The 28,000-nt window shown below is 47.9% G+C and overlaps 1 protein-coding gene and 1 long non-coding RNA gene across 3 annotated transcripts in view; both read left to right on the top strand.

The window, feature by feature from the left end:
• LOC118380388 (netrin receptor DCC-like) overlaps positions 1 to 28,000 on the top strand; it is a 689,822-nt gene that overhangs the window by 371,448 nt on the left and 290,374 nt on the right. Inside the window, exons 6-7 of the mRNA XM_052526014.1 lie at positions 5,914 to 6,068; positions 6,458 to 6,578. Coding sequence (XP_052381974.1) covers positions 5,914 to 6,068; positions 6,458 to 6,578 — 276 coding nt within the window. The remainder of the gene's footprint in view (positions 1 to 5,913; positions 6,069 to 6,457; positions 6,579 to 28,000) is intronic.
• Positions 706 to 2,154, top strand: LOC127931651 (uncharacterized). 2 transcript variants are annotated; one of them, XR_008142135.1, is made up of 4 exons: positions 706 to 834; positions 1,764 to 1,792; positions 1,879 to 1,907; positions 2,088 to 2,154. It is a non-coding gene; the product is annotated as an uncharacterized LOC127931651 (long non-coding RNA). The 2 variants fall into 2 exon arrangements; XR_008142134.1 differs by lacking the exon at positions 706 to 834 and having other exon boundaries at positions 1,745 to 1,792.

Raw genomic sequence — 28,000 nt, 5'->3', positions numbered from 1 at the left:
GTTCCCCTGAACAAGGCAGTTAACCCACTGTTCCCCTGAACAAGGCAGTTAACCCACTGTTCCCCTGAACAAGGCAGTTAACCCACTGTTCCCTGAACAAGGCAGTTAACCCACTGTTCCCCTGAACAAGGCAGTTAATCCACTGTTCCCCTGAACAAGGCAGTTAACCCACTGTTCCCTGAACAAGGCAGTTGACCCACTGTTCCCCTGATGAACAAGGCAGTTGACCCACTGTTCCCCTGAACAAGGCAGTTGACCCACTGTTCCCCTGAACAAGGCAGTTAACCCACTGTTCCCCTGAACAAGGCAGTTGACCCACTGTTCCCCTGATGAACAAGGCAGTTAACCCACTGTTCCCCTGATGAACAAGGCAGTTAACCCACTGTTCCCCTGAACAAGGCAGTTAACCCACTGTTCCCCTGAACAAGGCAGTTAAACCACTGTTCCCTGAACAAGGCAGTTAACCCACTGTTCCCCTGAACAAGGCATTTAACCCACTGTTCCCCTGAACAAGGCAGTTAACCCAATGTTCCCTGAACAAGGCAGTTAACCCACTGTTCCCCTGAACAAGGCAGTTAACCCACTGTTCCCCTGAACAAGGCAGTTAATCCACTGTTCCCTGAACAAGGCAGTTAACCCACTGTTCCCCTGAACAAGGCAGTTGACCCACTGTTCCCCTGATGAACAAGGCAGTTAACCCACTGTTCCCCTGAACAAGGCAGTTGACCCACTGTTCCCCTGAACAAGGCAGTTGACCCACTGTTCCCCTGAACAAGGCAGTTAACCCACTGTTCCCCTGAACAAGGCAGTTGACCCACTGTTCCCCTGAACAAGGTAGTTAACCCACTGTTCCCCTGAATAAGGCAGTTAACCCACTGTTCCCCTGAACAAGGCAGTTAACCCACTGTTCCCCTGAACAAGGCAGTTGACCCACTGTTCCCTGAACAAGGTAGTTAACCCACTGTTCCCTGAATAAGGCAGTTGACCCACTGTTCCCTGATGAACAAGGCAGTTAACCCACTGTTCCCCTGATGAACAATGCAGTTAACCCACTGTTCCCCTGAACAAGGCAGTTAACCCACTGTTCCCCTGAACAAGGCAGTTAACCCACTGTTCCCCTGAACAAGGCAGTTAACCCACTGTTCCCCTGAACAAGGCAGTTGACCCACTGTTCCCTGAACAAGGCAGTTAACCCACTGTTCCCCTGAACAAGGCAGTTGACCCACTGTTCCCTGAATAAGGCAGTTAACCCACTGTTCCCCTGAACAAGGCAGTTAACCCACTGTTCCCCTGAACAAGGCAGTTAACCCACTGTTCCCCTGAACAAGGCAGTTAAACCACTGTTCCCCTGAACAAGGCAGTTAACCCACTGTTCCCCTGAACAAGGCAGTTAACCCACTGTTCCCCTGAACAAGGCAGTTGACCCACTGTTCTCCTGAACAAGGCAGTTAACCCACTGTTCCCTGAACAAGGCAGTTAACCCACTGTTCCCCTGAACAAGGCAGTTAACCCACTGTTCCCCTGAACAAGGCAGTTAACCCACTGTTCCCCTGAACAAGGCAGTTAATCCACTGTTCCCTGAACAAGGCAGTTAACCCACTGTTCCCTGAACAAGGCAGTTGACCCACTGTTCCCCTGATGAACAAGGCAGTTAACCCACTGTTCCCCTGAACAAGGCAGTTGACCCACTGTTCCCCTGAACAAGGCAGTTGACCCACTGTTCCCATGAACAAGGCAGTTAACCCACTGTTCCCCTGAACAAGGCAGTTGACCCACTGTTCCCCTGAACAAGGTAGTTAACCCACTGTTCCCTGAATAAGGCAGTTAACCCACTGTTCCCCTGAACAAGGCAGTTAACCCACTGTTCCCCTGAACAAGGCAGTTGACCCACTGTTCCCCTGAACAAGGTAGTTAACCCACTGTTCCCCTGAATAAGGCAGTTGACCCACTGTTCCCCTGATGAACAAGGCAGTTAACCCACTGTTTCCCTGATGAACAAGGCAGTTAACCCACTGTTCCCCTGAACAAGGCAGTTAACCCACTGTTCCCCTGAACAAGGCAGTTAACCCACTGTTCCCCTGAACAAGGCAGTTGACCCACTGTTCCCCTGAACAAGGCAGTTAACCCACTGTTCCCCTGAACAAGGCAGTTGACCCACTGTTCCCCTGAATAAGGCAGTTAACCCACTGTTCCCTGAACAAGGCAGTTAACCCACTGTTCCCCTGAACAAGGCAGTTAACCCACTGTTCCCCTGAACAAGGCAGTTAAACCACTGTTCCCTGAACAAGGCAGTTAACCCACTGTTCCCCTGAACAAGGCAGTTAACCCACTGTTCCCCTGAACAAGGCAGTTAACCCACTGTTCCCCTGAACAAGGCAGTTAACCCACTGTTCCCCTGAACAAGGCAGTTAACCCACTGTTCCCCTGAACAAGGCAGTTAACCCACTGTTCCCCTGAACAAGGCAGTTAACCCACTGTTCCCCTGAACAAGGCAGTTAACCCACTGTTCCCCTGAATAAGGCAGTTAACCCACTGTTCCCCTGAACAAGGCAGTTAACCCACTGTTCCCCTGAACAAGGTAGTTAACCCACTGCTCCCCTGAACAAGGCAGTTAACCCACTGTTCCCCTGAACAAGGCAGCTAACCCACTGTTCCCCGGGCGCCGAAGATGTGGATGTCGATTAAGGCAGCCCCCTGCACCTCTCTGATTCAGATGGGATGGGTTAAATGCAGGAGACACATTTCAGTTGAATACATTCAGTTGGACAACTGTGACTAGGTACCATGCTTTTCATTTCCTTTCCATGTGTAGCTAGCTATCAGTAACTAATGGCCAGTTTAGAGGCTAGCCCGTAGTCAAAATGTTGTGCCTACAGTTTAAAGGAAATCATTATAGCTTAATTAGTGCAATAGACCACAGATAAGGCTTCACCCATGCTAATGACATATTGATGCCCACTGTAGTCACTAGACGGCCAGGCTCTAGTAGAGGGACATGGTTGATGAGAATGTGATAGGGGGGTTTTTAGGGTAACGTCCCAAGTTGCCCCCTCTGCTCTATATAGTGCACTACGGTTGACAGTTATGTCAAATTTTCCCAGACACTCTTAACCAGAGCAACTTACAGTAGGAAGTTCATACATTTTTTTATCGTACCGTTTCCCCCTGTGAGAATCAAACTCCCAGAATTCCCATTGTAAGCTCCAATGCTCTGCAAACCGAGCCACACTGGACTCCACCAGAACCCATAGACAACCTATTCCCTATAATAGTGCTCAGTGTGTCGTAAGCTTTTGACTTCCCAGCTCTACACCCTGTTTACCATTCAGCACCTAAATCACATTGACAATATCAACTATTTCTAGGACTGTTCTGCATCCCAAACGGATGCCTTTTCCCTATATGGTGCGCTGTATCCAGTGGGGTCTGGGCAACAGTAGTGCACTATAAGATGATTAGGGTGCCATTTGGAACACTTACCTGTCATCCAAGCTGTCATCCACTGATACTTGTTACCAAGCTGTCATCCACTGATCCTTGTTACCAAGCTGTCATCCACTGATACTTGTTCCCAAGCTGTCATCCTCTGATCCTTGTTACCAAGCTGTCATCCTCTGATACTTGTTACCAAGCTGTCATCCTCTGATCCTTGTTACCAAGCTGTCATCCTCTGATCCTTGTTCCCAAGCTGTCATCCACTGATACTTGTTTACCAAGCTGTCATCCTCTGATCCTTGTTCCCAAGCTGTCATCCACTGATCCTTGTTCCCAAGCTGTCATCCACTGATCCTTGTTCCCAAGCTGTCATCCACTGATACTTGTTCCCAAGCTGTCATCCACTGATCCTTGTTCCCAAGCTGTCATCCACTGATACTTGTTCCCAAGCTGTCATCCTCTGATCCTTGTTACCAAGCTGTCATCCACCTGTTTTTTTCCTGATTATTCTGTTACTGACTTCATCTTCTTCTGTATTCTGTTCCCCTAACCCTGACCCCAACCCTAACCCTGACCCCAACCCTGACCCCAACCCTAACCCTGACCCCAACCCTAACCCTAACCCTAACCCTGACCCCAACCCTGACCCTAACCCTGACCCCAACCCTAACCCTGACCCCAACCCTGACCCCAACCCTAACCCTGACCCCAACCGAGACCCCAACCCTGACCCTAACACTAACCCTGTATCTCTCTCTCTCTCTATAAAATAACCCCAAACCTAACCAATAACCATACACATAAATCTAAGCCTATATCTATGTTTATACCTAACCCACAACCCTCTTTCATCTCTCTCTACAGTGCCACCCCAGTTCCTGAACTACCCTACCAATACGTATTGTAACGGTTTTGACTTGAGGTTATTATTTATAGGGGTGCCAGGTAGGTTGTGCCTACCAGAGAAAAACATTGGTTTCTCCTTTTAGTTTGGGTGGGAATGAGTCCCATCTGGTCCGTCAAGTCTACACCAATACAAAGGACGTATGTAAAAGTCAGGATGGAAATAAACTTTTCATAATCCCTTAAAACATTGAAAAGAACTTCAAAACAACTATATTCTGTTGCGTGGGTTGTATTAGCAACAATGATTACACACACACATATAATAATATCACAATGAGTTCTGGTTCCTCCAGAAATGTCCTGTACCTCGGGCCTAAAAAGAGTCCTGCCCGGTAAAGGAGTTCAGTGAACTCAAGTGACTTTTGTCACGCGATGTTTGTCCGTTCATTCCGTGTAGCGTAAACCCAGTATTAAACATACAATCAATATAACAATTACTTTACCACAGAACCTTAAAGCGGATCAACTCTTAATTAAGTCCTCAACTACCACTAACTACACAAATCACAGTATACATCACATCCAAACAAATGAAATACCGTATACAAAAAGGTGGTAGTCAGTCGGTCAGTCAGACAATCCAATCCGCCAATAGATCTCCAGCGGAGAAAGGCCACGAAGAACGGAGAGGTGTAGTCCAGGGACGCGAAGAGTGGATCCGATCCTGGGTAAACTCTCTTAGGCTACAAAACACACGTTTAACGGCAACAAAACAAACGGAATAGAGAAGCTTCGGAACTGAGGGTTGAACACATCCTCATGCACGTCTCCATCACAACCCCACTTTCGTGCAGCTGATGCTGGCTATTTAATTGGGAATTAAAGGGAAAGCGCCCTATTGGAAGGAGCTGCACTGAGACGGTTCAGAAAATTCAGGGCCGTCACAGTATGTCTAACCCTAACCCTGTATCCCTCTCTCTACAGTACCACCCCAGTTCCTGAACTACCCCACCAACACGTATGCATAACCCTAACCCTGTACCCCTCTCTCTACAGTGCCACCCCAGTTCCTGAACTACCCTACCAACACGTATGTCTAACCCTAACCCTGTCTCCCTCTCTCTACAGTGCCACCCCAGTTCCTGAACTACCCTACCAACACGTATGTCTAACCCTAACCCTGTACCCCTCTCTCTACAGTGCCACCCCAGTTCCTGAACTACCCTACCAACACGTATGTCTAACCCTAACCCTGTACCCCTCTCTCTACAGTACCACCCCAGTTCCTGAACTACCCTACCAACACGTATGTCTAACCCTAACCCTGTACCCCTCTCTCTACAGTACCACCCCAGTTCCTGAACTACCCTACCAACACGTATGTCTAACCCTAACCCTGTCTCCCTCTCTCTACAGTGCCACCCCAGTTCCTGAACTACCCTACCAACACGTATGTCTAACCCTAACCCTGTCTCCCTCTCTCTACAGTGCCACCCCAGTTCCTGAACTACCCTACCAACACGTATGTCTAACCCTAACCCTGTCTCCCTCTCTCTACAGTACCACCCCAGTTCCTGAACTACCCTACCAACACGTATGTCTAACCCTAACCCTGTCTCCCTCTCTCTACAGTGCCACCCCAGTTCCTGAACTACCCCACCAACACGTATGCCTATGAGAGTACGGACATGGAGCTGGAGTGTGCTGTAACGGGGAACCCTCCTCCTACGGTGCGCTGGATGAAGAACGGAGAGGAGGTCATCCCCAGTGACTACTTCCAGATCGTTGTGAGTTAAACAAACTAAAGGACTGCGTGTGTGTGTGTGTGTGTGTGTGTGTGTGTGTGTGTGTGTGTGTGTGTGTGTGTGTGTGTGTGTGTGTGTGTGTGTGTGTGTGTGTGTGTGTGTGTGTGTGTGTGTGTGTGTGTGTGTGTGTGTGTGTGTGTGTGTGTGTGTGTGTGTGTGTGTGGTAATGGTATGGTATGGTAATATATATAGTAATATATAGTACCACAACCTACCTACCTACCACAACCGTATATAATATCATTTTTCTGTGTCGGTACTGATTGTCTTGTGGAACGGTTGTTGTTTAGCAGAAGACAAAACTTCACATTCTACGTTCATGTACATTGAACAATCAAATAGCATTCTAAGTGTTAAACCTGCGTCTTTAGGATGGCAGTAACCTCCAGATCCTTGGTCTGGTGAAGTCAGATGAAGGTTTCTATCAGTGTGTGGCTGAGAACGAAGCAGGGAACGCCCAGGCTATGGCCCAGCTCATACTGAGAGAGTCAGGTAAGAGACAGTCCTCACCAGGCCAAGCTAAACTTCTCTCTGTGTGTCTCAGCAAAATTATCTCTGTGTCTCAGCTTAATGTCTCTCTCTGTGCTGCGTCTCTCTCTGTGCTGCATCTCTCTCTCTCTCTCTCTCTCTCTCTCTCTCTCTCTCTCTCTCTCTCTCTCTCTCTCTCTCTCTCTCTCTCTCTCTCTCTCTCTCTCTCTCTCTCTCTCTCTCTCTCTCTCTCTCTCTCTCTCTCTCTCTCTCTCTCTCTCTCTCTCTCTCTCTCTCTCTCTCTCTCTCTCTCTCTCTCTCTCTCTCTCTCTCTCTCTCTCTCTCTCTCTCTCTCAGCTCCACTTAACACACCAACACACACCAATACACCAACACACACCGACACACACTGACACACACCAACCTTTCCTCACCCTCCCTTCCTCAACCTCCCCTCCTCCATCCCTCTTCCTCACACTCCCCTCCTCACCCTCCCTTCCTCAACCTCCCCTCCTCCATCCCTCTTCCTCACACTCCCCTCCTCACCCTCCCTTCCTCAACCTCCCCTCCTCCATCCCTCTTCCTCACACTCCCCTCCTCACCCTCCCTTCCTCAACCTCCCCTCCTCCATCCCTCTTCCTCCTCCTCTCCCTTCACTCCTCCAACTCTCTTCCTCACCCTCCACTCCTCCATCCCTCCTCCTCACCCTCCCCTCCTCCTCTTCCCCACCCTCCACTCCTCCATCCCTCTTCCTCACCCTCCCCTCCTCACCCCCACTCCTCCATCCCTCCTCCTCTTCCTCACCCTCCACTCCTCCATCCCTCCCCTCCCTCCCCTCCTCACTCTCCACTCCTCCTCCTCACCCTTCACTCCTCCATTCCTCCTCCTCTTCACCCTTCACTCCTCCTCCACCTCATCACCCTTCACTCCTCCATTCCTCCTCCTCCTCGCCCTCCACTCCTCCATTCCTCCTCCTCCTCACCCTCCACTCCTCACCCTCCACTCCTCCATTTCTCCTCCTGCTCACCCTTCACTCCTCCACCCCCCCTCCTCACCCTCCACTCCTCCATTCCTCCTCCTCACCCTCCCCTCCTCACCCTTCAGTCCTCCATTCCTCCTCCTCCTCCCCTCCTCACCCTTCAGTCCTCCATTCCTCCTCCTCCTCACCCTTGCCAGCCTGGAGTCAATGTGACACCAACTCTTTGTGATTCAATGGATGTCCTAATATGGGCACCGAAGGCTTGTTTCTATGTGACACAGCGTCGGAGGCTGCAGCAATGACTCAGGGATGTTGCTGATTTATTTTGACAATCACACGCAAAGTTGTTACTCAACGGAGAAGGGAAAAATTAGCATGTGTGAAATGATGTTTTGAGTCAGGGTCAGAGTTGGGTCACTCCCGTCTGTTAAACTCCGGTCTGTTCAACTCCCGTCTGTTCAACTCCCGTCTATTCAACTCCCGTCTGTTCAACTCCCGTCTGTTCAACTCCCGTCTGTTCAACTCCCGTCTGTTCAACTCCCATCTATTCAACTCCCATCTATTCAACTCCCATCTGTTCAACTCCCGTCTGTTCAACTCCCGTCTGTTCAACTCCCGTCTGTTCAACTCCCATCTGTTCAACTCCCATCTATTCAACTCCCGTCTGTTCAACTCCCGTCTGTTCAACTCCCGTCTGTTCAACTCCCATCTATTCAACTCCCGTCTGTTCAACTCCCGTCTGTTCAACTCCCATCTATTCAACTCCGGTCTGTTCAACTCCCGTCTGTTCAACTCCCATCTATTCAACTCCGGTCTGTTCAACTCCCATCTGTTCAACTCCCGTCTGTTCAACTCCGGTCTGTTCAACTCCCATCTATTCAACTCCCATCTATTCAACTCCGGTCTGTTCAACTCCCATCTATTCAACTCCCGTCTGTTCAACTCCGGTCTGTTCAACTCCGGTCTGTTCAACTCCCATCTATTCAACTCCTAGCTGTTAAACTCCTAGCTGTTAAACTCCTAGCTGCTCAACTCCTTTCTGTTTGGGTATATTCGGACTCTGGTCGGCATCCTGGGTCTGATCCATGTTCTCGGGAATCTCGGGTCCATTGATGTGTACACTATACTTTATGTCCAAGCAAAAGGAGATGTTGGTACATCTGTCCCCTACTGTCAATATAAGGCTAAATCCCCCCTAACCCATATCCCTCTTCTAAATCCTGCTTTTACTTAGGATAATTACAGATATCCAGATTGGTGTCATTTTAAAGTGTAGCATCTCCCTGCACTGGGATTTGAAGTTCAGTAATAGTACATCCTGTCCTGTCCCTTGACACACACACACATCACCATGCTGTGCCACCCTGTTCTCTTCCTGTCGTAGGTAAAGAGTCCCGTTCCTTTCTTATCGTAGACACAGGACCCGTTCCCTCCTTGTCTTAGATACAGAGCCCCATTCCCTCCTTGTCTTAGATACAGAGCCCCGTTCCCTCCTTGTCTTAGATACAGAGCCCCGTTCCCTCCTTGTCTTAGATACAGAGCCCCGTTCCCTCCTTGTCTTAGATACAGAGCCCCGTTCCCTCCTTGTCTTAGATACAGAGCCCATTCCCTCCTTGTCTTAGATACAGAGCCCTGTTCCCTCCTTGTCTTAGATACAGAGCCCCGTTCCCTCCTTGTCTTAGATACAGAGCCCCGTTCCCTCCTTGTCTTAGATACAGAGTCCCGTTTCCTCCTTGTCTTAGATACAGAGCCCCGTTCCCTCCTTGTCTTAGATACAGAGCCCCGTTCCCTCCTTGTCTTAGATACAGAGCCCAGTTCCCTCCTTGTCTTAGATACAGAGCCCATTCCCTCCTTGTCTTAGATACAGAGCCCTGTTCCCTCCTTGTCTTAGATACAGAGCCCCGTTCCTCCTTGTCTTAGATACAGAGCCCCGTTCCCTCCTTGTCTTAGATACAGAGTCCCGTTTCCTCCTTGTCTTAGATACAGAGCCCCGTTCCTCCTTGTCTTAGATACAGAGCCCCGTTCCTCCTTGTCTTAGATACAGGACCCCGTTCTCTTCCTGTCGTAGATACAGGACCCTGTTCTCTTCCTGTCGTAGATACAGAGCCCCGTTCCTCCTTGTCTTAGATACAGAGCCCAGTTCCCTCCTTGTCTTAGATACAGAGCCCCGTTCCTCCTTGTCTTAGATACAGAGCCCAGTTCCCTCCTTGTCTTAGATACAGAGCCCCGTTCCTCCTTGTCTTAGATACAGAGCCCCGCTCCCTCCTTGTCTTAGATACAGAGCCCCGTTCCTCCTTGTCTTAGATACAGAGCCCCGTTCCTCCTTGTCTTAGATACAGAGCCCCGTTCCCTCCTTGTCTTAGATACAGAGCCCCGTTCCCTCCTTGTCTTAGATACAGAGCCCCGTTCCTCCTTGTCTTAGATACAGAGTCCCGTTCCTCCTTGTCTTAGATACAGAGCCCCGTTCCTCCTTGTCTTAGATACAGAGCCCCGTTCCTCCTTGTCTTAGATACAGAGCCCAGTTCCCTCCTTGTCTTAGATACAGAGCCCCGTTCCTCCTTGTCTTAGATACAGAGCCCAGTTCCCTCCTTGTCTTAGATACAGAGCCCCGTTCCTCCTTGTCTTAGATACAGAGCCCCGTTCCCTCCTTGTCTTAGATACAGAGCCCCGTTCCCTCCTTGTCTTAGATACAGAGCCCAGTTCCCTCCTTGTCTTAGATACAGAGCCCAGTTCCCTCCTTGTCTTAGATACAGAGCCCCGTTCCTCCTTGTCTTAGATACAGAGCCCCGTTCCTCCTTGTCTTAGATACAGAGCCCCGTTCCTCCTTGTCTTAGATACAGAGCCCAGTTCCCTCCTTGTCTTAGATACAGAGCCCTGTTCCCTCCTTGTCTTAGATACAGAGCCCAGTTCCCTCCTTGTCTAAGATACAGAGCCCAGTTCCCTCCTTGTCTTAGATACAGAGCCCCGTTCCTCCTTGTCTTAGATACAGAGCCCCGTTCCCTCCTTGTCTTAGATACAGAGCCCAGTTCCCTCCTTGTCTTAGATACAGAGCCCTGTTCCTCCTTGTCTTAGATACAGAGCCCCGTTCCCTCCTTGTCTTAGATACAGAGCCCAGTTCCCTCCTTGTCTTAGATACAGAGCCCCGTTCCTCCTTGTCTTAGATACAGAGCCCCGTTCCCTCCTTGTCTTAGATACAGGACCCCGTTCTCTTCCTGTCGTAGATACAGGACCCCGTTCTCTTCCTGTCGTAGATACAGAGCCCCGTTCCCTCCTTGTCTTAGATACAGAGCCCAGTTCCCTCCTTGTCTTAGATACAGAGCCCCGTTCCCTCCTTGTCTTAGATACAGAGCCCAGTTCCCTCCTTGTCTTAGATACAGAGCCCCGTTCCCTCCTTGTCTTAGATACAGAGCCCCGTTCCCTCCTTGTCTTAGATACAGAGCCCCGTTCCCTCCTTGTCTTAGATACAGAGCCCCGTTCCCTCCTTGTCTTAGATACAGAGCCCCGTTCCCTCCTTGTCTTAGATACAGAGCCCCGTTCCCTCCTTGTCTTAGATACAGAGCCCCGTTCCCTCCTTGTCTTAGATACAGAGCCCCGTTCCCTCCTTGTCTTAGATACAGAGCCCCGTTCCCTCCTTGTCTTAGATACAGAGCCCCGTTCCCTCCTTGTCTTAGATACAGAGCCCCGTTCCCTCCTTGTCTTAGATACAGAGCCCCGTTCCCTCCTTGTCTTAGATACAGAGCCCAGTTCCCTCCTTGTCTTAGATACAGAGCCCAGTTCCCTCCTTGTCTTAGATACAGAGCCCAGTTCCCTCCTTGTCTTAGATACAGAGCCCCGTTCCCTCCTTGTCTTAGATACAGAGCCCCGTTCCCTCCTTGTCTTAGATACAGAGCCCAGTTCCCTCCTTGTCTTAGATACAGAGCCCTGTTCCCTCCTTGTCTTAGATACAGAGCCCAGTTCCCTCCTTGTCTAAGATACAGAGCCCAGTTCCCTCCTTGTCTTAGATACAGAGCCCCGTTCCCTCCTTGTCTTAGATACAGAGCCCCGTTCCCTCCTTGTCTTAGATACAGAGCCCAGTTCCCTCCTTGTCTTAGATACAGAGCCCTGTTCCCTCCTTGTCTTAGATACAGAGCCCCGTTCCCTCCTTGTCTTAGATACAGAGCCCAGTTCCCTCCTTGTCTTAGATACAGAGCCCAGTTCCCTCCTTGTCTTAGATACAGAGCCCCGTTCCCTCCATGTCTTAGATACAGAGCCCATTCCCTCCTTGTCTTAGATACAGAGCCCTGTTCCCTCCTTGTCTTAGATACAGAGCCCCGTTCCCTCCTTGTCTTAGATACAGAGGCCCGTTCCCTCCTTGTCTTAGATACAGAGCCCCGTTCCTCCTTGTCTTAGATACAGAGCCCCGTTCCCTCCTTGTCTTAGACACAGAGCTCCGTTCCTCCTTGTCTTAGACACAGAGCTCCGTTCCCTCCTTGTCTTAGACACAGAGCTCCGTTCCCTCCTTGTCTTAGATACAGAGTCCCGTTCCCTTTCAACACCTGACCCAACAGCTGGAATGGTGTCTGCTGCTGTGCACGCTGGGTAACATCTGAGAGAGCAGACCTGTCATGTCTCAATGCATCACACCCACTGTCTGTTCTCCCAATGACTTGTTGGGCTTCATTCAATTAGACAGTCTCCCTCTTATATTCTCAGACCGTATCGGTGTGCTCCGACATGCTAAGCTACTGCTCTGTGTGTGTGTGTGTGTGCGTGTGTGTACTCCGATATGGTGAGGTAGGGATCCTCCGGTGGTACTAGGGTCTGTCTGTCTGTCTGTCTGTCTGTCTGTCTGTCTGTCTGTCTGTCTGTCTGTCTGTCAGTTGGATCTGGAGTTGTTATTAGTTGAATCATTTACCAGCATATGGAGACAGATTCAGATTTTGATCAGGTTGCCGAATGTGGGGCTGTTGGAGGAATGCATGGCCCTGTATGGCCTTGCTGGGGTTTTATCAGGTTTAATGGGACTATATGGCCTTGCTGGGGGTTTTATCAGGTTTAATGGGACTATATGGCCTTGCTGGGGGTTTTATCAGGTTTAATGGGACTATATGGCCTTGCTGGGGGTTTTATCAGGTTTAATGGGACTATATGGCCTTGCTGGGGGTTTTATCAGGTTTAATGGGACTATATGGCCTTGTATGGCCTTGCTGGGGGTTTTATCAGGTTTAATGGGACTATATGGCCTGTATGGCTGTGCTGGGGGTTTTATCAGGTTTAATGGGACTATATGGCCCGACATGGCTGGGGGTTTTATCAGGTTTAATGGGACTATATGGCCTTGCTGGGGGTTTTATCAGGTTTAATGGGACTATATGGCCCTGTATGGCCTTGCTGGGGGTTTTATCAGGTTTAATGGGACTATATGGCCCGACATGGCTGGGGGTTTTATCAGGTTTAATGGGACTATATGGCCCTGTATGGCTGTGCTGGGGGTTTTATAGCTGTGCTGGTCCTTCTGTAGCTCAGTTGGTAGAGCATGGTGCTTGTAATGCCAGGGTAGTGGGTTCGATCCCCGGGACCACCCATACGTAGAATGTATGCACACAGTCGCTTTGGATAAAAGCGTCTGCTAAATGGCATATATTTATCAGGTTTAGTGGGACTATATGGCCTGTATGGCTGTGCTGGGGATTTTATCAGGTTTAATGGGACTATATGGCCTGTATGGCCTTGCTGGGGGTTTTATCAGGTTTAATGGGACTATATGGCCTGTATGGCCTTGCTGGGGGTTTTATCAGGTTTAATGGGACTATATGGCCTGTATGGCCTTGCTGGGGGTTTTATCAGGTTTAATGGGACTATATGGCCTTGCTGGGGGTTTTATCAGGTTTAATGGGACTATATGGCCTTGCTGGGGGTTTTATCAGGTTTAATGGGACTATATGTCCTTGTATGGCTGTGCTGGGGGTTTTATCAGGTTTAATGGGACTATATGGCCCTGTATGGCCTAGCTGGGGGTTTTATCAGGTTTAATGGGACTATATGGCCTTGCTGGGGGTTTTATCAGGTTTAATGGGACTATATGGCCTTGCTGGGGTTTTATCAGGTTTAATGGGACTATATGGCCTTGCTGGGGGTTTTATCAGGTTTAATGGGACTATATGGCCTTGCTGGGGGTTTTATCAGGTTTAATGGGACTATATGGCCTTGCTGGGGGTTTTATCAGGTTTAATGGGACTATATGGCTCGACATGGCTGGGGTTTTATGTCTCTTTTTCAGCAAATGCAGGGGTGTGAGAGTTTTACCCTGCTTAAGGCTCTGTTACGGCCCAGGAGTTCATTTAGCCTTTCACTCATCCCTCTCTTGTCGTACAAAGTTATTCTTTAATCACTGTCAAATCACTGAGCTGTAGACGTTTCTATCCATCTAACGAGGAATGTTTCATTCAGGAAGTATTTCAACAGGAAGGAAAAGTGTTAACAATTAAGAAGAAAGTCCCCGTTGGGACTCCGACAATGATACAGTCTTAATCTGAAACCTGTAGATGATCCGAGAGGAGAGAAACTTCCCTGTTTTCCTTGAATCACTGCTCCAACAACGCGAGGGCCCCCTGCTCCAACAACGCGGCCCCCCGGGCCTTAGCTGAGGACAGCGGTAACAGCAGATGACTGAGAAACTCACGGTCTTTTGACCAGGCCGACACAAAGACTCACCCAATGAACAGAAAACCATCAGAGCAGCTAGACGAAGCCAGACTGGCAGTTGGAGTCAGAAACCCCCAGTTACCGTCGCCACGGAAACCCTGGAAAACAACACCCCCTCCCCTCCCCGCCATGGCCCACAGCATGCTCCATCAGCCAGTCAGCTGCCACCGTTACCCTCGAGAAGGCCCTAGTGATGCCAAGCATTCTGTTACCCCAGAACCCCCTCCTCCTCGCCTTCTCATATCAACACCTCAAGTCTCTCCTGACTCCTGTCACCCAGTAACCCCAGCACCCCCCTCCCCCACACACACACCCAACCCTCCCCTCATGTCTCACCCAGTAACCCTTCCCCCTCATGTCTCACCCAGTAACCCCCCTCATGTCTCACCCAGTAACCCCCCCCCCTCATGTCTCACCCAGTAACCCTCCCCCCTCATGTCTCACCCAGTAACCCCCCTCATGTCTCACCCAGTAACCCCCCTCATGTCTCACCCAGTAACCCCCCTCATGTCTCACCCAGTAACCCCCTCATGTCTCACCCAGTAACCCCCCTCATGTCTCACCCAGTAACCCCCTCATGTCTCACCCAGTATAGGGAAATAGAACTATGTAACAGGCTTCATTGGTAGCGATGCAGAGAGGGAGGTCCTTGATGGACACACAGGAGCTTGTTGGACCTCTCATTCTTCAGAGTGTTGATTGTGTCGATGTGATCCACACATGGTGTTAATTGTATCGGGGTTAAATGGAAAGGCAAGAGAGAGACGGTGAGACAGTGAGAGAGTGTGTGAGTAGCAGACACAACCAGTGTGTTGGGTTTCATTCATAAAATGTAGGGAATTGAGCCGGTCTCACCACAGATCATTAATGTTCAGTAAACAACTACAGATCAATAATGTTCAGTAAACAACTACAGATCAATAATGTTCAGTAAACCACGACAGATCAATAATGTTCAGTAAACAACTACAGATCAATAATGTTCAGTAAACAACTACAGATCAATAATGTTCAGTAAACCACTACAGATCAATAATGTTCAGTAAACAACTACAGATCAATAATGTTCAGTAAACAACCACAGATCAATAATGTTCAGTAAACCACCACAGATCAATAATGTTCAGTAAACCACCACAGATCAATAATGTTCAGTAAACCACTACAGATCAATAATGTTCAGTAAACCACCACAGATCAATAATGTTCAGTAAACCACTACAGATCAATAATGTTCAGTAAACCACTACAGATCAATAATGTTCAGTAAACAAATACAGATCAATAATGTTCAGTAAACCACCACAGATCAATAATGTTCAGTAAACCACCACAGATCAATAATGTTCAGTAAACCACTACAGATCAATAATGTTCAGTAAACCACCACAGATCAATAATGTTCAGTAAACCACTACAGATCAATAATGTTCAGTAAACAAATACAGATCAATAATGTTCAGTAAACCACCACAGATCAATAATGTTCAGTAAACAACTACAGATCAATAATGTTCAGTAAACCACCACAGATCAATAATGTTCAGTAAACCACTACAGATCAATAATGTTCAGTAAACAAATACAGATCAATAATGTTCAGTAAACCACCACAGATCAATAATGTTCAGTAAACAACTACAGATCAATAATGTTCAGTAAACCACCACAGATCAATAATGTTCAGTAAACCACCACAGATCAATAATGTTCAGTAAACCACTACAGATCAATAATGTTCAGTAAACCACCACAGATCAATAATGTTCAGTAAACCACTACAGATCAATAATGTTCAGTAAACCACCACAGATCAATAATGTTCAGTAAACCACCACAGATCAATACTGTTCAGTAAACCACTACAGATCAATAATGTTCAGTAAACCACTACAGATCAATAATGTTCAGTAAACCACTACAGATCAATAATGTTCAGTAAACCACTACAGATCAATAATGTTCAGTAAACCACTACAGATCAATAATGTTCAGTAAACAACTACAGATCAATAATGTTCAGTAAACCACTACAGATCAATAATGTTCAGTAAACAACTACAGATCAATAATGTTCAGTAAACAAATACAGATCAATAATGTTCAGTAAACCACTACAGATCAATAATGTTCAGTAAACCACTACAGATCAATAATGTTCAGTAAACAACTACAGATCAATAATGTTCAGTAAACAAATACAGATCAATAATGTTCAGTAAACAACTACAGATCAATAATGTTCAGTAAACAACTACAGATCAATAATGTTCAGTAAACCACCACAGATCAATAATGTTCAGTTAACAACTACAGATCAATAATGTTCAGTAAACCACTACAGATCAATAATGTTCAGTAAACCACTACAGATCAATAATGTTCAGTAAACCACCACAGATCAATAATGTTCAGTAAACCACTACAGATCAATAATGTTCAGTAAACAACTACAGATCAATAATGTTCAGTAAACAAATACAGATCAATAATGTTCAGTAAACAACTACAGATCAATAATGTTCAGTAAACCACTACAGATCAATAATGTTCAGTAAACCACTACAGATCAATAATGTTCAGTAAACCACCACAGATCAATAATGTTCAGTAAACCACTACAGATCAATAATGTTCAGTAAACCACTACAGATCAATAATGTTCAGTAAACCACCACAGATCAATAATGTTCAGTAAACCACTACAGATCAATAATGTTCAGTAAACCACTACAGATCAATAATGTTCAGTAAACAAATACAGATCAATAATGTTCAGTAAACCACCACAGATCAATAATGTTCAGTAAACCACCACAGATCAATAATGTTCAGTAAACCACCACAGATCAATAATGTTCAGTAAACAACCACAGATCAATAATGTTCAGTAAACCACCACAGCATCAGGGTGTTCCATTCATAATGACTGTGTACCTTTTAGGCTTCACCCTCCATCTACATGTCCATCCACATGTCCATCCACATGTCCATCCACATGTCCATCTACATGTCCATCCACATGTCCATCCACATGTCCATCCACATGTCCATCCACATGTCCATCCACATGTCCATCCACATGTCCATCCACATGTCCATCTACATGTCCATCCACATGTCCATCTACATGTCCATCTACATGTCCATCCACATGTCCATCTACATGTCCATCCACATGTCCATCCACATGTCCATCCACATGTCCATCCACATGTCCATCTACATGTCCATCCACATGTCCATCCACATGTCCATCCACATGTCCATCCATGTCCATCCACATGTCCATCCACATGTCCATCCACATGTCCATCCACATGTCCATCCACATGTCCATCCACATGTCCATCTACATGTCCATCCACATGTCCATCCACATGTCCATCCACATGTCCATCCACATGTCCATCCACAACGGACAATATTTGATGTCATCTCAAAAAGTCTCCCGAAAGGCCGACTCGTCCATAGGCAATCTGCTCTCCTCGGGTCTGGTAGTTCATTCATTATTGTAGTAGAACAGAGTAGATATCTGGCAGTTCATTCATTATTGTAGTAGAACAGAGTAGATATCTGGCAGTTCATTCATTAATGTAGTAGAACAGAGTAGATATCTGGTAGTTCATTCATTCGTAATTGTTCCCTTAAAGTGTATTTGTAATCATACTGATAATGTCTTGGTATTGTATGATGAGTAGATTTTAACAGAGTAGATATCTGGCAGTTCATTCATTATTGTAGTAGAACAGAGTAGATATCTGGACTCTCAGGTTGTTGTAGTTTTGATCTGTGCTGGCGGAACATAACAAAGCTGTGAAGAGAGAACACATTCTACCCAAGACAACACATTCTACCCAAGACAACACATTCTACCCAAGACAACACAAGACTACCCAAGACAACACATTCTACCCAAGACAACACATTCTACCCAAGACAACACATTCTACCCAAGACAACACAAGACTACCCAAGACAACACATTCTACCCAAGACAACACAAGACTACCCAAGACAACACATTCTACCCAACACAACACATTCTACCCAAGACAACACATTCTACCCAAGACAACACATTCTACCCAAGACAACACAAGACTACCCAAGACTACCCAAGACAACACATTCTACCCAAGACAACACATTCTACCCAAGACAACACAAGACTACCCAAGACAACACAAGACTACCCAAGACAACACAAGACAACACAAGACAACACATTCTACCCAAGACAACACAAGACTACCCAAGACAACACATTCTACCCAAGACAACACAAGACTACCCAAGACAACACATTCTACCCAAGACAACACAAGACTACCCAAGACAACACATTCTACCCAAGACAACACATTCTACCCAAGATAACACTACCCAAGACAACACAAGACAACACATTCTACCCAAGACAACACATTCTACCCAAGACAACACAAGACTACCCAAGACAACACATTCTACCCAAGACAACACAAGACTACCCAAGACAACACATTCTACCCAAGACAACACAAGACTACCCAAGACAACACATTCTACCCAACACAACACATTCTACCCAAGACAACACATTCTACCCAAGACAACACATTCTACCCAAGACAACACAAGACTACCCAAGACTACCCAAGACAACACATTCTACCCAAGACAACACATTCTAACCAAGACAACACATTCTACCCAAGACAACACATTCTACCCAAGACAACACAAGACTACCCAAGACAACACAAGACTACCCAAGACAACACAAGACTACCCAAGACAACACATTCTACCCAAGACAACACAAGACAACACATTCTACCCAAGACAACACTACCCAAGACAACACATTCTACCCAAGACAACACAAGACTACCCAAGACAACACATTCTACCCAAGACAACACAAGACTACCCAAGACAACACATTCTACCCAAGACAACACATTCTACCCAAGACAACACAAGACAACACATTCTACCCAAGACAACACTACCCAAGACAACACATTCTACCCAAGACAACACATTCTACCCAAGACAACACAAGACTACCCAAGACAACACATGCTACCCAAGACAACACATTCTACCCAAGACAACACATTCTACCCAAGACAACACATTCTACCCAAGACAATACAAGACAACACATTCTACCCAAGACAACACAAGACAACACATTCTACCCAAGACAACACAAGACTACCCAAGACAACACATTCTACCCAAGACAACACATTCTACCCAAGACAACACATTCTACCCAAGACAACACATTCTACCCAAGACAACACAAGACTACCCAAGACAACACAAGACTACCCAAGACAACACAAGACAACACATTCTACCCAAGACAACACAAGACTACCCAAGACAACACATTCTACCCAAGACTACCCAAGACAACACATTCTACCCAAGACAACACATTCTACCCAAGACAACACAAGACTACACATTCTACCCAAGACAACACAAGACTACCAAGCTACCCAAGAATACCCAAGACTACCAAGCTACCCAAGATTACCCGAGACTACCAAATACTACCAAGCTCCCCAAGACTACCCAATACTACCCAATACTACCAAGCTACCCAAGACTAGCCAATACTACCAAGCTACCAAAGACTACCCAAGTTACCAAAGATTACCAAGCTACCCAAGACTACCAAGCTACCCAAGACTACCAAGCTACCCAAGACTATCCAAGACTACCAAGCTACCCAAGACTACACAAGCTACCCAAGACTCCCCAAGACTACCCAAGATTAACGAGCTACCCAAGACTACCCAAGCCTACCCAAGATGACCGTAGCTACTCAAGACTACATACGATTGATTACCCAAGCTACCCTAGACTAGCCAAGACTACCCAAACTACCCAATACTAGACAAGCTACCCAAGACTAGCCAATACTACAAATGTGCACAAACAAATGTGCACAAGCAATCACACACACTTTCTGTATCTCTCTCTCTCTCTCTCGTCTCTCTGTATCTCTCTGTATCTCTCTGTATCTCTCTGTATGTCTCGTCTCTCTCTCGTCTCTCTCTCTCTTGTCTCTCTCTCTCGTCTCTCTCTCTCGTCTCTCTCTCGTCTCTCTCTCTCGTCTCTCTCTCTCGTCTCTCTCTCTCTCTCGTCTCTCTCTCTCTCTCTCGTCTCTCTCTCTCTCGTCTCTCTCTCTCTCTCTCGTCTCTCTCTCTCTCGTCTCTCTCTCTCTCGTCTCTCTCTCTCTCTCGTCTCTCTCTCTCTCGTCTCTCTCTCTCGTCTCTCTCTCTCTCTCTCTCTCGTCTCTCTCTCTCGTCTCTCTCTCTCTCGTCTCTCTCTCTCTCGTCTCTCTCTCTCTCTCTCTCGTCTCTCTCTCTCTCGTCTCTCTCTCTCTCGTCTCTCTCTCTCGTCTCTCTCTTCCACCCGTGCCGACAGCTGCATTGTAAACGCTGGTATGTCTGCTAGAGGCTGAGCTGCCTGTCACACTCCAACAGATCCAACACAGGCACTTGACAGAGAGAGGGGAGAGAAACTGTAATAGATATATAGAGAGAGCAATAGAGGGACGGGAGAGAGGGGAGAGAGGGAGGGAGAGAGAGATGGAGAGTGGGAGGGAGAGGAATGGTGAGAAGGGGGAGAGGGACGAGAGAGAGGGGAGAGAAACTGTAATAGATATATAGAGAGAGCAATAGAGGGACGAGAGAGAGGGGAGAGAGGGAGGAATGAGAGAGAGATGGAGAGTGGGAGGGAGAGGAATGGGTGAGAAGGGGAGAGGGGACGAGAGAGGGAAGAAAGGGAAGACTGTAATAGATATATAGAGAGAGCAATAGAGGGACGAGAGAGAGGAGAGAAGGAGGAGAGGAATGGAGTGAGAAGGGGGAGAGGGATGAGAGGAGGGGAAGAGAGTGAGAGAGAGAGATGGAGAGGGGAGAGGATGGAGATGGATCGTGAGAGGTGTGTAGAGAGGGGGGAGGAGGTGGGAGAGGGATAGAGAGGGGGAGAGAGGGGAGAGGGAGAGAGAGATGGAGAGAGGGAGATGGATGGAGAGAGGGGGAGAGAGAGAGAGATGGAGGGAGATGGATCGTGAGAGGTGTGCAGAGAGGGGGGAGGAGGTGGGAGAGGGATAGAGAGGTCCAATATTGGAGAGAGGGGGAGGGAGAGAGAGATGGAGAGAGGGAGGGAGATGGATCGTGAGAGGTGTGCAGAGAGGGGGGAGGAGGTGGGAGAGGGATAGAGAGGTCCAATAGGGGAGAGGCGTTGTGCCACAAGGTGTTGCTTTTATCTGTTTTTTTGTAACCAGGTTTGTTGTTTATTTAAGCAATATGAGATGGAAGGAAGTTCCATGCAATAAGGGCTCTATTTAATACTGTATGTTTTCTTGAATTTGTTCTGTACCTGGGGACTGTGAAAAGACCCCCTGGTGGCTTGTCTGGTGGGGTAAGTGTGTGTGTGTCAGAGCTGTGTGTAAATTGACTATACAAACTATTTGGGATTTAACACATCGATGTTTCTTCTAAAAAGTAGAAGTGATGCAGTCAGTCTCTCTTGAACTCTTAACCAAGAGAGACTGCAGCACAGTATTTATATCAGCCCTCTGTTTACAATGAAGTGCAAAAGAGAGGGGAGGGGAAGGGATGGAGAGATGGATGGAGAAAGGGGGATAGTGATGGGGAAGGATTGGAGAGAGAGGGGAAAGAGATGGAGAGAGAGGGGAAAGAGATGGAGAGAGAGGGAAAGAGATGGAGAGAGAGGGGAAGAGGGATGGAGAGAGAGGGAAGAGGGATGGAGAGAGGGGGAAGAGGGATGGAGAGAGGGATTGAGAGAGGGGGGAAGGGATGGAGAGGGGGGGAAGGATGGAGAGAGGGGGAAGAGGAATGGAGAGAGGGGAAGAGGAATGGAGAGAGGGGAAGAGGAATGGAGAGAGGGGAAGAGGAATGGGGAGAGGGGGAGAGGAATGGAGAGAGAGAAGGGGGAGGGATGGAGAGAGGAGAGAGGAATGGAGAGAGGGATTGAGAGAGGGGGTAGAGGGATGGATGGAGAGAGGGGGGGTAGAGGGATGGATGGAGAGAGGGATTGAGAGAGGGGGAAGAGGGATGGATGGAGAGAGGGGAAGGGATTGAGAGAGAGAGAGAGAGAATTAGAGGTAGAAAGGAAAGAGAGGGAAGGATGTGGGGAAGGAAGGAAAGAATAAGGAGGAGAATAGAGAGAAGGAAAGAGGGAAGGATGTGGGGAAGGAAGGAGGAAGGACATCAACACCTGATAGCAACACTACTAAACACACTGCAGTCAGAACTGATCCAGGCTGTTGTGATCCAGACCAGGTTTCCGCTGTGACATCACTGCAGAGAGCAGTAGTGCATGGAGGACTATAAAACACACTACTCTACAGCCCAAGACACTACAAGGGGAGGGAGGGAGTGAGGGAGAGAGAGAGAGAGATAAAGCAACCATTTGGCTCGAGTTTTTAATTCCCGTCAACCAGATTGGTCTCTGTTCTCTTCATCTATATAACACCAGTTGATGAGGGACAGTGTGACTGCAGTATCCAATACAACAGCTGACTGAGGAATCTTGAGGTAGTTTGGGATAATCATTGTCTGTATGTCTTGTATCTGTGTACAGCGTGATTGCCATTGGGAACTATGACAACAACATGACATTAAGACAGTGACAAACGCATCCAGCAGGATCTATAACAAGTGGGGGTGGTGGTGGGGTGGGGGTGGTGGTGGGTGGTGTAGATCATCGTTTTGGAGCCATAGGGCCCTGGTCAAAAGGAGTGCATGGTATAAGGAATAGGTACTCAGCCTCAGTCTGTTGTATTTTTTGGTATTTGATATGTTATTAGGATCCCCATTAGCTGTTGCAAAAGCAGCAGCTACTCTTCCTGGAGTTCCACACAAAACAGGAAACATTATACAGAACATCATTAGACAAGAACAGCTCAAAGACAGAACTACATACAACATTTTTTTAAGGCACGTGTAGCCTACATGTCAATACATACACACAAACTATCTAGGTCAAGTAGGGAGAGGCGTTGTGCCGCGAGGTGTTGCTTTATCTGGTTTATTTTGTTGGTGTTGTTGGGTCAGACAATGAACTGCACAACAGCAGCCACTGCTGGGGGTGGTGGTAGAACCAAGGCATCAGAGATCCATCAGCATCTAGTGTCTCAGACTTATCTTTTGCATTCATTGTAGCTGGGGATTTTAACGAGGCTAATCTGAAAACAAGCCTCCCTAAATTGTATCAGCATATCGAATGCGTGACCCGGACTGGTAAAACCCTGGATCATTGTTACTCCCGAGACACATACAAAGCCCTCCCCTGCCCTCCTTTCTGCAAATCTGACCACGACCCCAGACACGAGACGTATGTGGCAGGGTCTACAGTCAATCACGGATTACAAAAAGAACCAGCCCCGTCGCGGACATTGACGTCTTGCTGCCAGACAAATTAAACAACTTCTTTGCCTGCTTCAAAGACAATACAGTGCCACCTACATGGTCCACTACCAACACCTGCGGGCTCTCCTTCACCGCAGCCAACGTGAGTAAAGCATTTAAACGTGTTAACCCTCGCAAGGATACCGGCCCAGACGGCATCCCCAGCCGTGTCCTCAGAGCATGCGCAGACCAGCTGGCTGGTGTGTTTACAGACATTCAATCCCGGTCTGCTGTTCCCACATGCTTCAAAAGGGCCACCATTGTTCCTGTTCCCAAGAAAGCTAAGGTAACTGAGCTAAACGGCTATCGCCCCGTAGCACACACTTCCGTCATCATGAAGTGCTTTGAGAGACGAGTCAAGGATCATATCACCTCCAACCAACCTGACACCCTAGACCCACTCCAATTTATTTGCATACCGTCCCAATAGGTCCACAGAGGGCGCTATCACAATCACACTTCACACTGCCCAACCCTTCTGGACAAGAGGATGTAATGTACCTATGTAAGAATGCTGTTCATCAATTACAGCTCAGCATTTAACACCATAGTACCCTCCAGACCCCACCCTATGCAACTGGGTCCTGATGGGCCGCCCCCAGGTGGTGAGGGTAGGAAACAACATCTTCACCCCGCTGATCCTCTGTCGAACTGCTTTGCTTTATCTTGGCCAGGTCACAATTGTAAATGAGAACTTGTTCTCAACTTGCCTACCTGGTTAAATAAAGGTGAAATAAACATTTTTTTTTTAAATCACTGGGGCCCCACAAGGGTGCGTTCTGAGCCCTCTCCTGTACTCCCTGTTCACCCATGACTGCATGGCCACGCAAGCCTTCAACTCAATCATCAAGTTTGTAGACGAAACTACAGTGGTAGGCTTGATGACCAACAACGACGAGACGGCCTACAGGGAGGTCAGGGCCCTCAGAGTGTGGTGTCAGGAAAATAACCTCACACTCAACGTCTGTTACGCACGCCTCTATGAAGAGGGAACGCAACACCCTGCTACAACTAAACTCTCTGTGAAGTGAAAAAGGTATGGACTGTAGATGCAAGTAAGAATGACAACAGGCAGAATGTGGTACCGTTTACAAGGACTTTATTCCTTTACACGGTAATATGGGGAAAAGGGGCTGGACGGAACCAAAGCAAAGAAAGTACATCTCAAAGCCCCCTCCCCCTTCTATCTTACCTGCCTACCCACTACTTACCTAATTTAGCACCACCTGGTGCCCTAACCAAAATACAGGGGGTGGTCCGCCCAGGTATTACCTAGTGTGCCTAGACAGCGAATATGCTACGGGTATATGTATGCCCGTGGGCCTCTTGCCTAAGCACTCCCTAGGTGTCTTCCCCTTCCCCCCTGGGAACAAATGAAACAGAATATTAAACAATTTCACAAACAAAGGACATCAAATAAGCTCTATCTGAGCAACAAACTCACAAAACATACCAACTCACAAATCATACCAACTCACAAAACATACCAACTCACAAAACATACCAACTCTCAGCAATGAACTCCTAGCAATGAACTCCTAGCAAAATCTCTCTAGCAAAATCTCTCTAGCAAAATCTCTCTAGCAAAATCTCTCTAGCAAAATCTCTCTAGCAAAATCTCTCTAGCAAAATCTCTGCAATGACCTCCCAGAAAATCTCTCTCTCTTGAACAGAACACTGGCTTTTATATAGCTTCAGATTGAATGGGTAATTGGAGACAGCTGTCTCGACGAGGGGGCGGGGTCAGCTCTCCAATTAGCCCTGGAGTCGACCAATCAGCTGCTTGAGGGATTTCAGGAAGCCATTTCCTGAAATAAACACATGCAAACATACAAACTACAACACATAAACTGGGGAACGTAACAACGTCCCTGTTCACCCACGACTGTGTGGCCATGCAAGCCTTCAACTCAATCATCAAGTTTGTAGACGAAACTACAGTGGAAGGCTTGATGACCAACAACGACGAGACGGCCTACAGGGAGGAGGTGAGGGGCCCTCGGAGTGTGGTGTCAGGAAAATAACCTCACACTCAACGTCAACGAAACAAAGGAGATGATCGTGGAGTTCAGGAAACAGCAGAGGGAGGGAGAGTGGAGAGAGGGAGAGCGGGGAGAGCGGAGAGAGGGAGAGCGGGGAGAGGGAGAGCGGGGAGAGCGGAGAGAGGGAGAGCGGAGAGAGGGAGAGCGGGGAGAGCGGAGAGAGGGAGAGCGGAGAGAGGGAGAGCGGAGAGAGGGAGAGCGGAGAGAGGGGAGAGCGGGGAGAGCGGAGAGAGGGAGAGCGGAGAGAGGGAGAGCGGGGAGAGCGGAGAGAGGGAGAGCGGAGAGAGGAGAAGCGGGGAGAGCGGAGAGAGGGAGAGCGGAGAGAGGGAGAGCGGAGAGAGGGAGAGCGGGGAGAGCGGAGAGAGGGAGAGCGGAGAAAGGGAGAGCGGAGAGAGGGAGAGTGGAGAGAGAGAGAGTGGAGAGAGGGAGAGCGGGGATAGTGGAGAGAGGGAGAGAGGGAGAGAGAAAAATCAACCGACAGACGGCAGCTGTCTACATAACTTCCCTGGCCTCTCTATATCGTTCTGTTTCTTGCTCTCGCTCTGACGCTTCAGCAGTCGTCTCCTCTCCCTCTCTCTGACGGTTCCGCTACTCTCCTCTCCTTTCTCCACCTCTCCTCCTCTCCCCTCCCCTCCCCTCCACCTCTCCTCTCCTCTCCTCTCCTCTCCTCTCCTCTCTCTCCTCTCCTCTCCTCTCCTCCCCTCTCCTCTCCTCTCCTCTCCTCTCCTCTCTCCTCTCACTCCTCCCCTCCCCTCTCCTCCTCTCCCCCTCCCTCCCCCCTCCCCTCCCCCCTCTCCCTCACGTTCTCATGCCCCCACTGATTCACCTCGTCCAGTAGCAGCAGGCTGTTGAACGAGGATTTCTGTAATATGGAGGATTGCTGTGATATGACCCTCGTACTCTAAACTAATTAAGTTGTGGTTAATTAGATCAATTAAATGCTTGTAACAGTTGTACGCCCCTCATTCATTTAATGAATCTCCTTCCCGACTGAGATTCAGCATTAAAGGAGCTTATCCTTTTATTTATTTTCACTAACAAAGCCGCTCTTACACGCCCTCCCTACAGTCTCCCTTCTCTGTTATTTCTATACCAAACTGTCTGTCAGATCAGTTGATAAGAAAACATCCAGACTTGTCTCTCTCTCTCCTGAGAAAAATGTATGGAATTTCTTTAGGAATTAAACATATCTTATCTGTGAGCCCGTGAGTGACAGGGATAAAACCCTCTGTCACGGTGCTGTGGTGTTGCCCTCCCTCCCTCCCTCCCTCCCTCCCTCCCTCCCTCCCTCTCCCTCCCTCCCTCCCTCCCCCTCCCTCCCTCCCTCCCTCCCTCCCCTCCCTCCCTCTCTCTCTCTCTCTCTCTCTCTCTCTCTCTCTCTCTCTCTCTCTCTCTCTCTCTCTCTCTCTCTCTCTCCCTCCCTGTCTCCCTACCTCCCTACCTCCCTCCCTCTCTCCCTCCCTCCCTCCCTCTCTCCCTCCCTGTCTCCCTCCCTCCCTCTCTCTCTCTCTCTCTCTCTCTCTCTCTCTCTCTCTCTCTCTCTCTCTCTCTCCCTCTCCCTCTCCTCTCTCCCTCACCCCTCCCTCCCTCCCTCCCTCCCTCTCCTTTTCCCTCTTTATGTCTCCTGCTGTCTATCATGTGATGGTTGATCACAATACAACGAAAACAGATTTTTACAGAGATTGCATTAAAATAACGAAAAGACCTCTTCACCCCAGACAACCTCGGCAGTCGTGGTTCTGTAGCGTGATTGTCTCACCCTAGTTTATTAAAACACGAGGACCGGTCCTTTCCAGGTGTCATTGGTTACCATGACTGTAGAAGTCAGAGGAGAAACGGGAACTTATTATTTATTCTACCGGACTGGATGTCTTTTGTATCCAAATGTATGAAATTAAATCATGTTAGCTATTTTCTAAGGACATTATACTTTCCTCTTTCTAAGGACATACTTTCCTCTTTCTAAGGACATTACACCCTTTTCTAAGGACATTACACCCCTTTCTAAGGACATTACACCCCTTTCTAAGGACATTAATCCCATTTCTAAGGACATTACACCCCTTTATAAGGACATTAATCCCCTTTCTAAGGACATTACACGGCGACCATTTGGGTGATGCACGGCAACCATTTGGGTGATGCATGGCAACCATTTGGGTGATGCAAGGCAACCATTTGGGTGATGCACGGCAACCATTTGGGTAGTTAGAGTAGATATTGTAGAGTAGATATTGTAGAGTAGATATCGTAGAGTAGATATTGTAGAGTAGATATTGTCGACTCTGAAGTCAG

Source organism: Oncorhynchus keta, chromosome 9 (assembly GCF_023373465.1).
Source record: "Oncorhynchus keta strain PuntledgeMale-10-30-2019 chromosome 9, Oket_V2, whole genome shotgun sequence".
NCBI classification, from domain to species: domain Eukaryota; kingdom Metazoa; phylum Chordata; class Actinopteri; order Salmoniformes; family Salmonidae; genus Oncorhynchus; species Oncorhynchus keta.
This window is presented reverse-complemented; position numbering and strand designations above follow the sequence as displayed.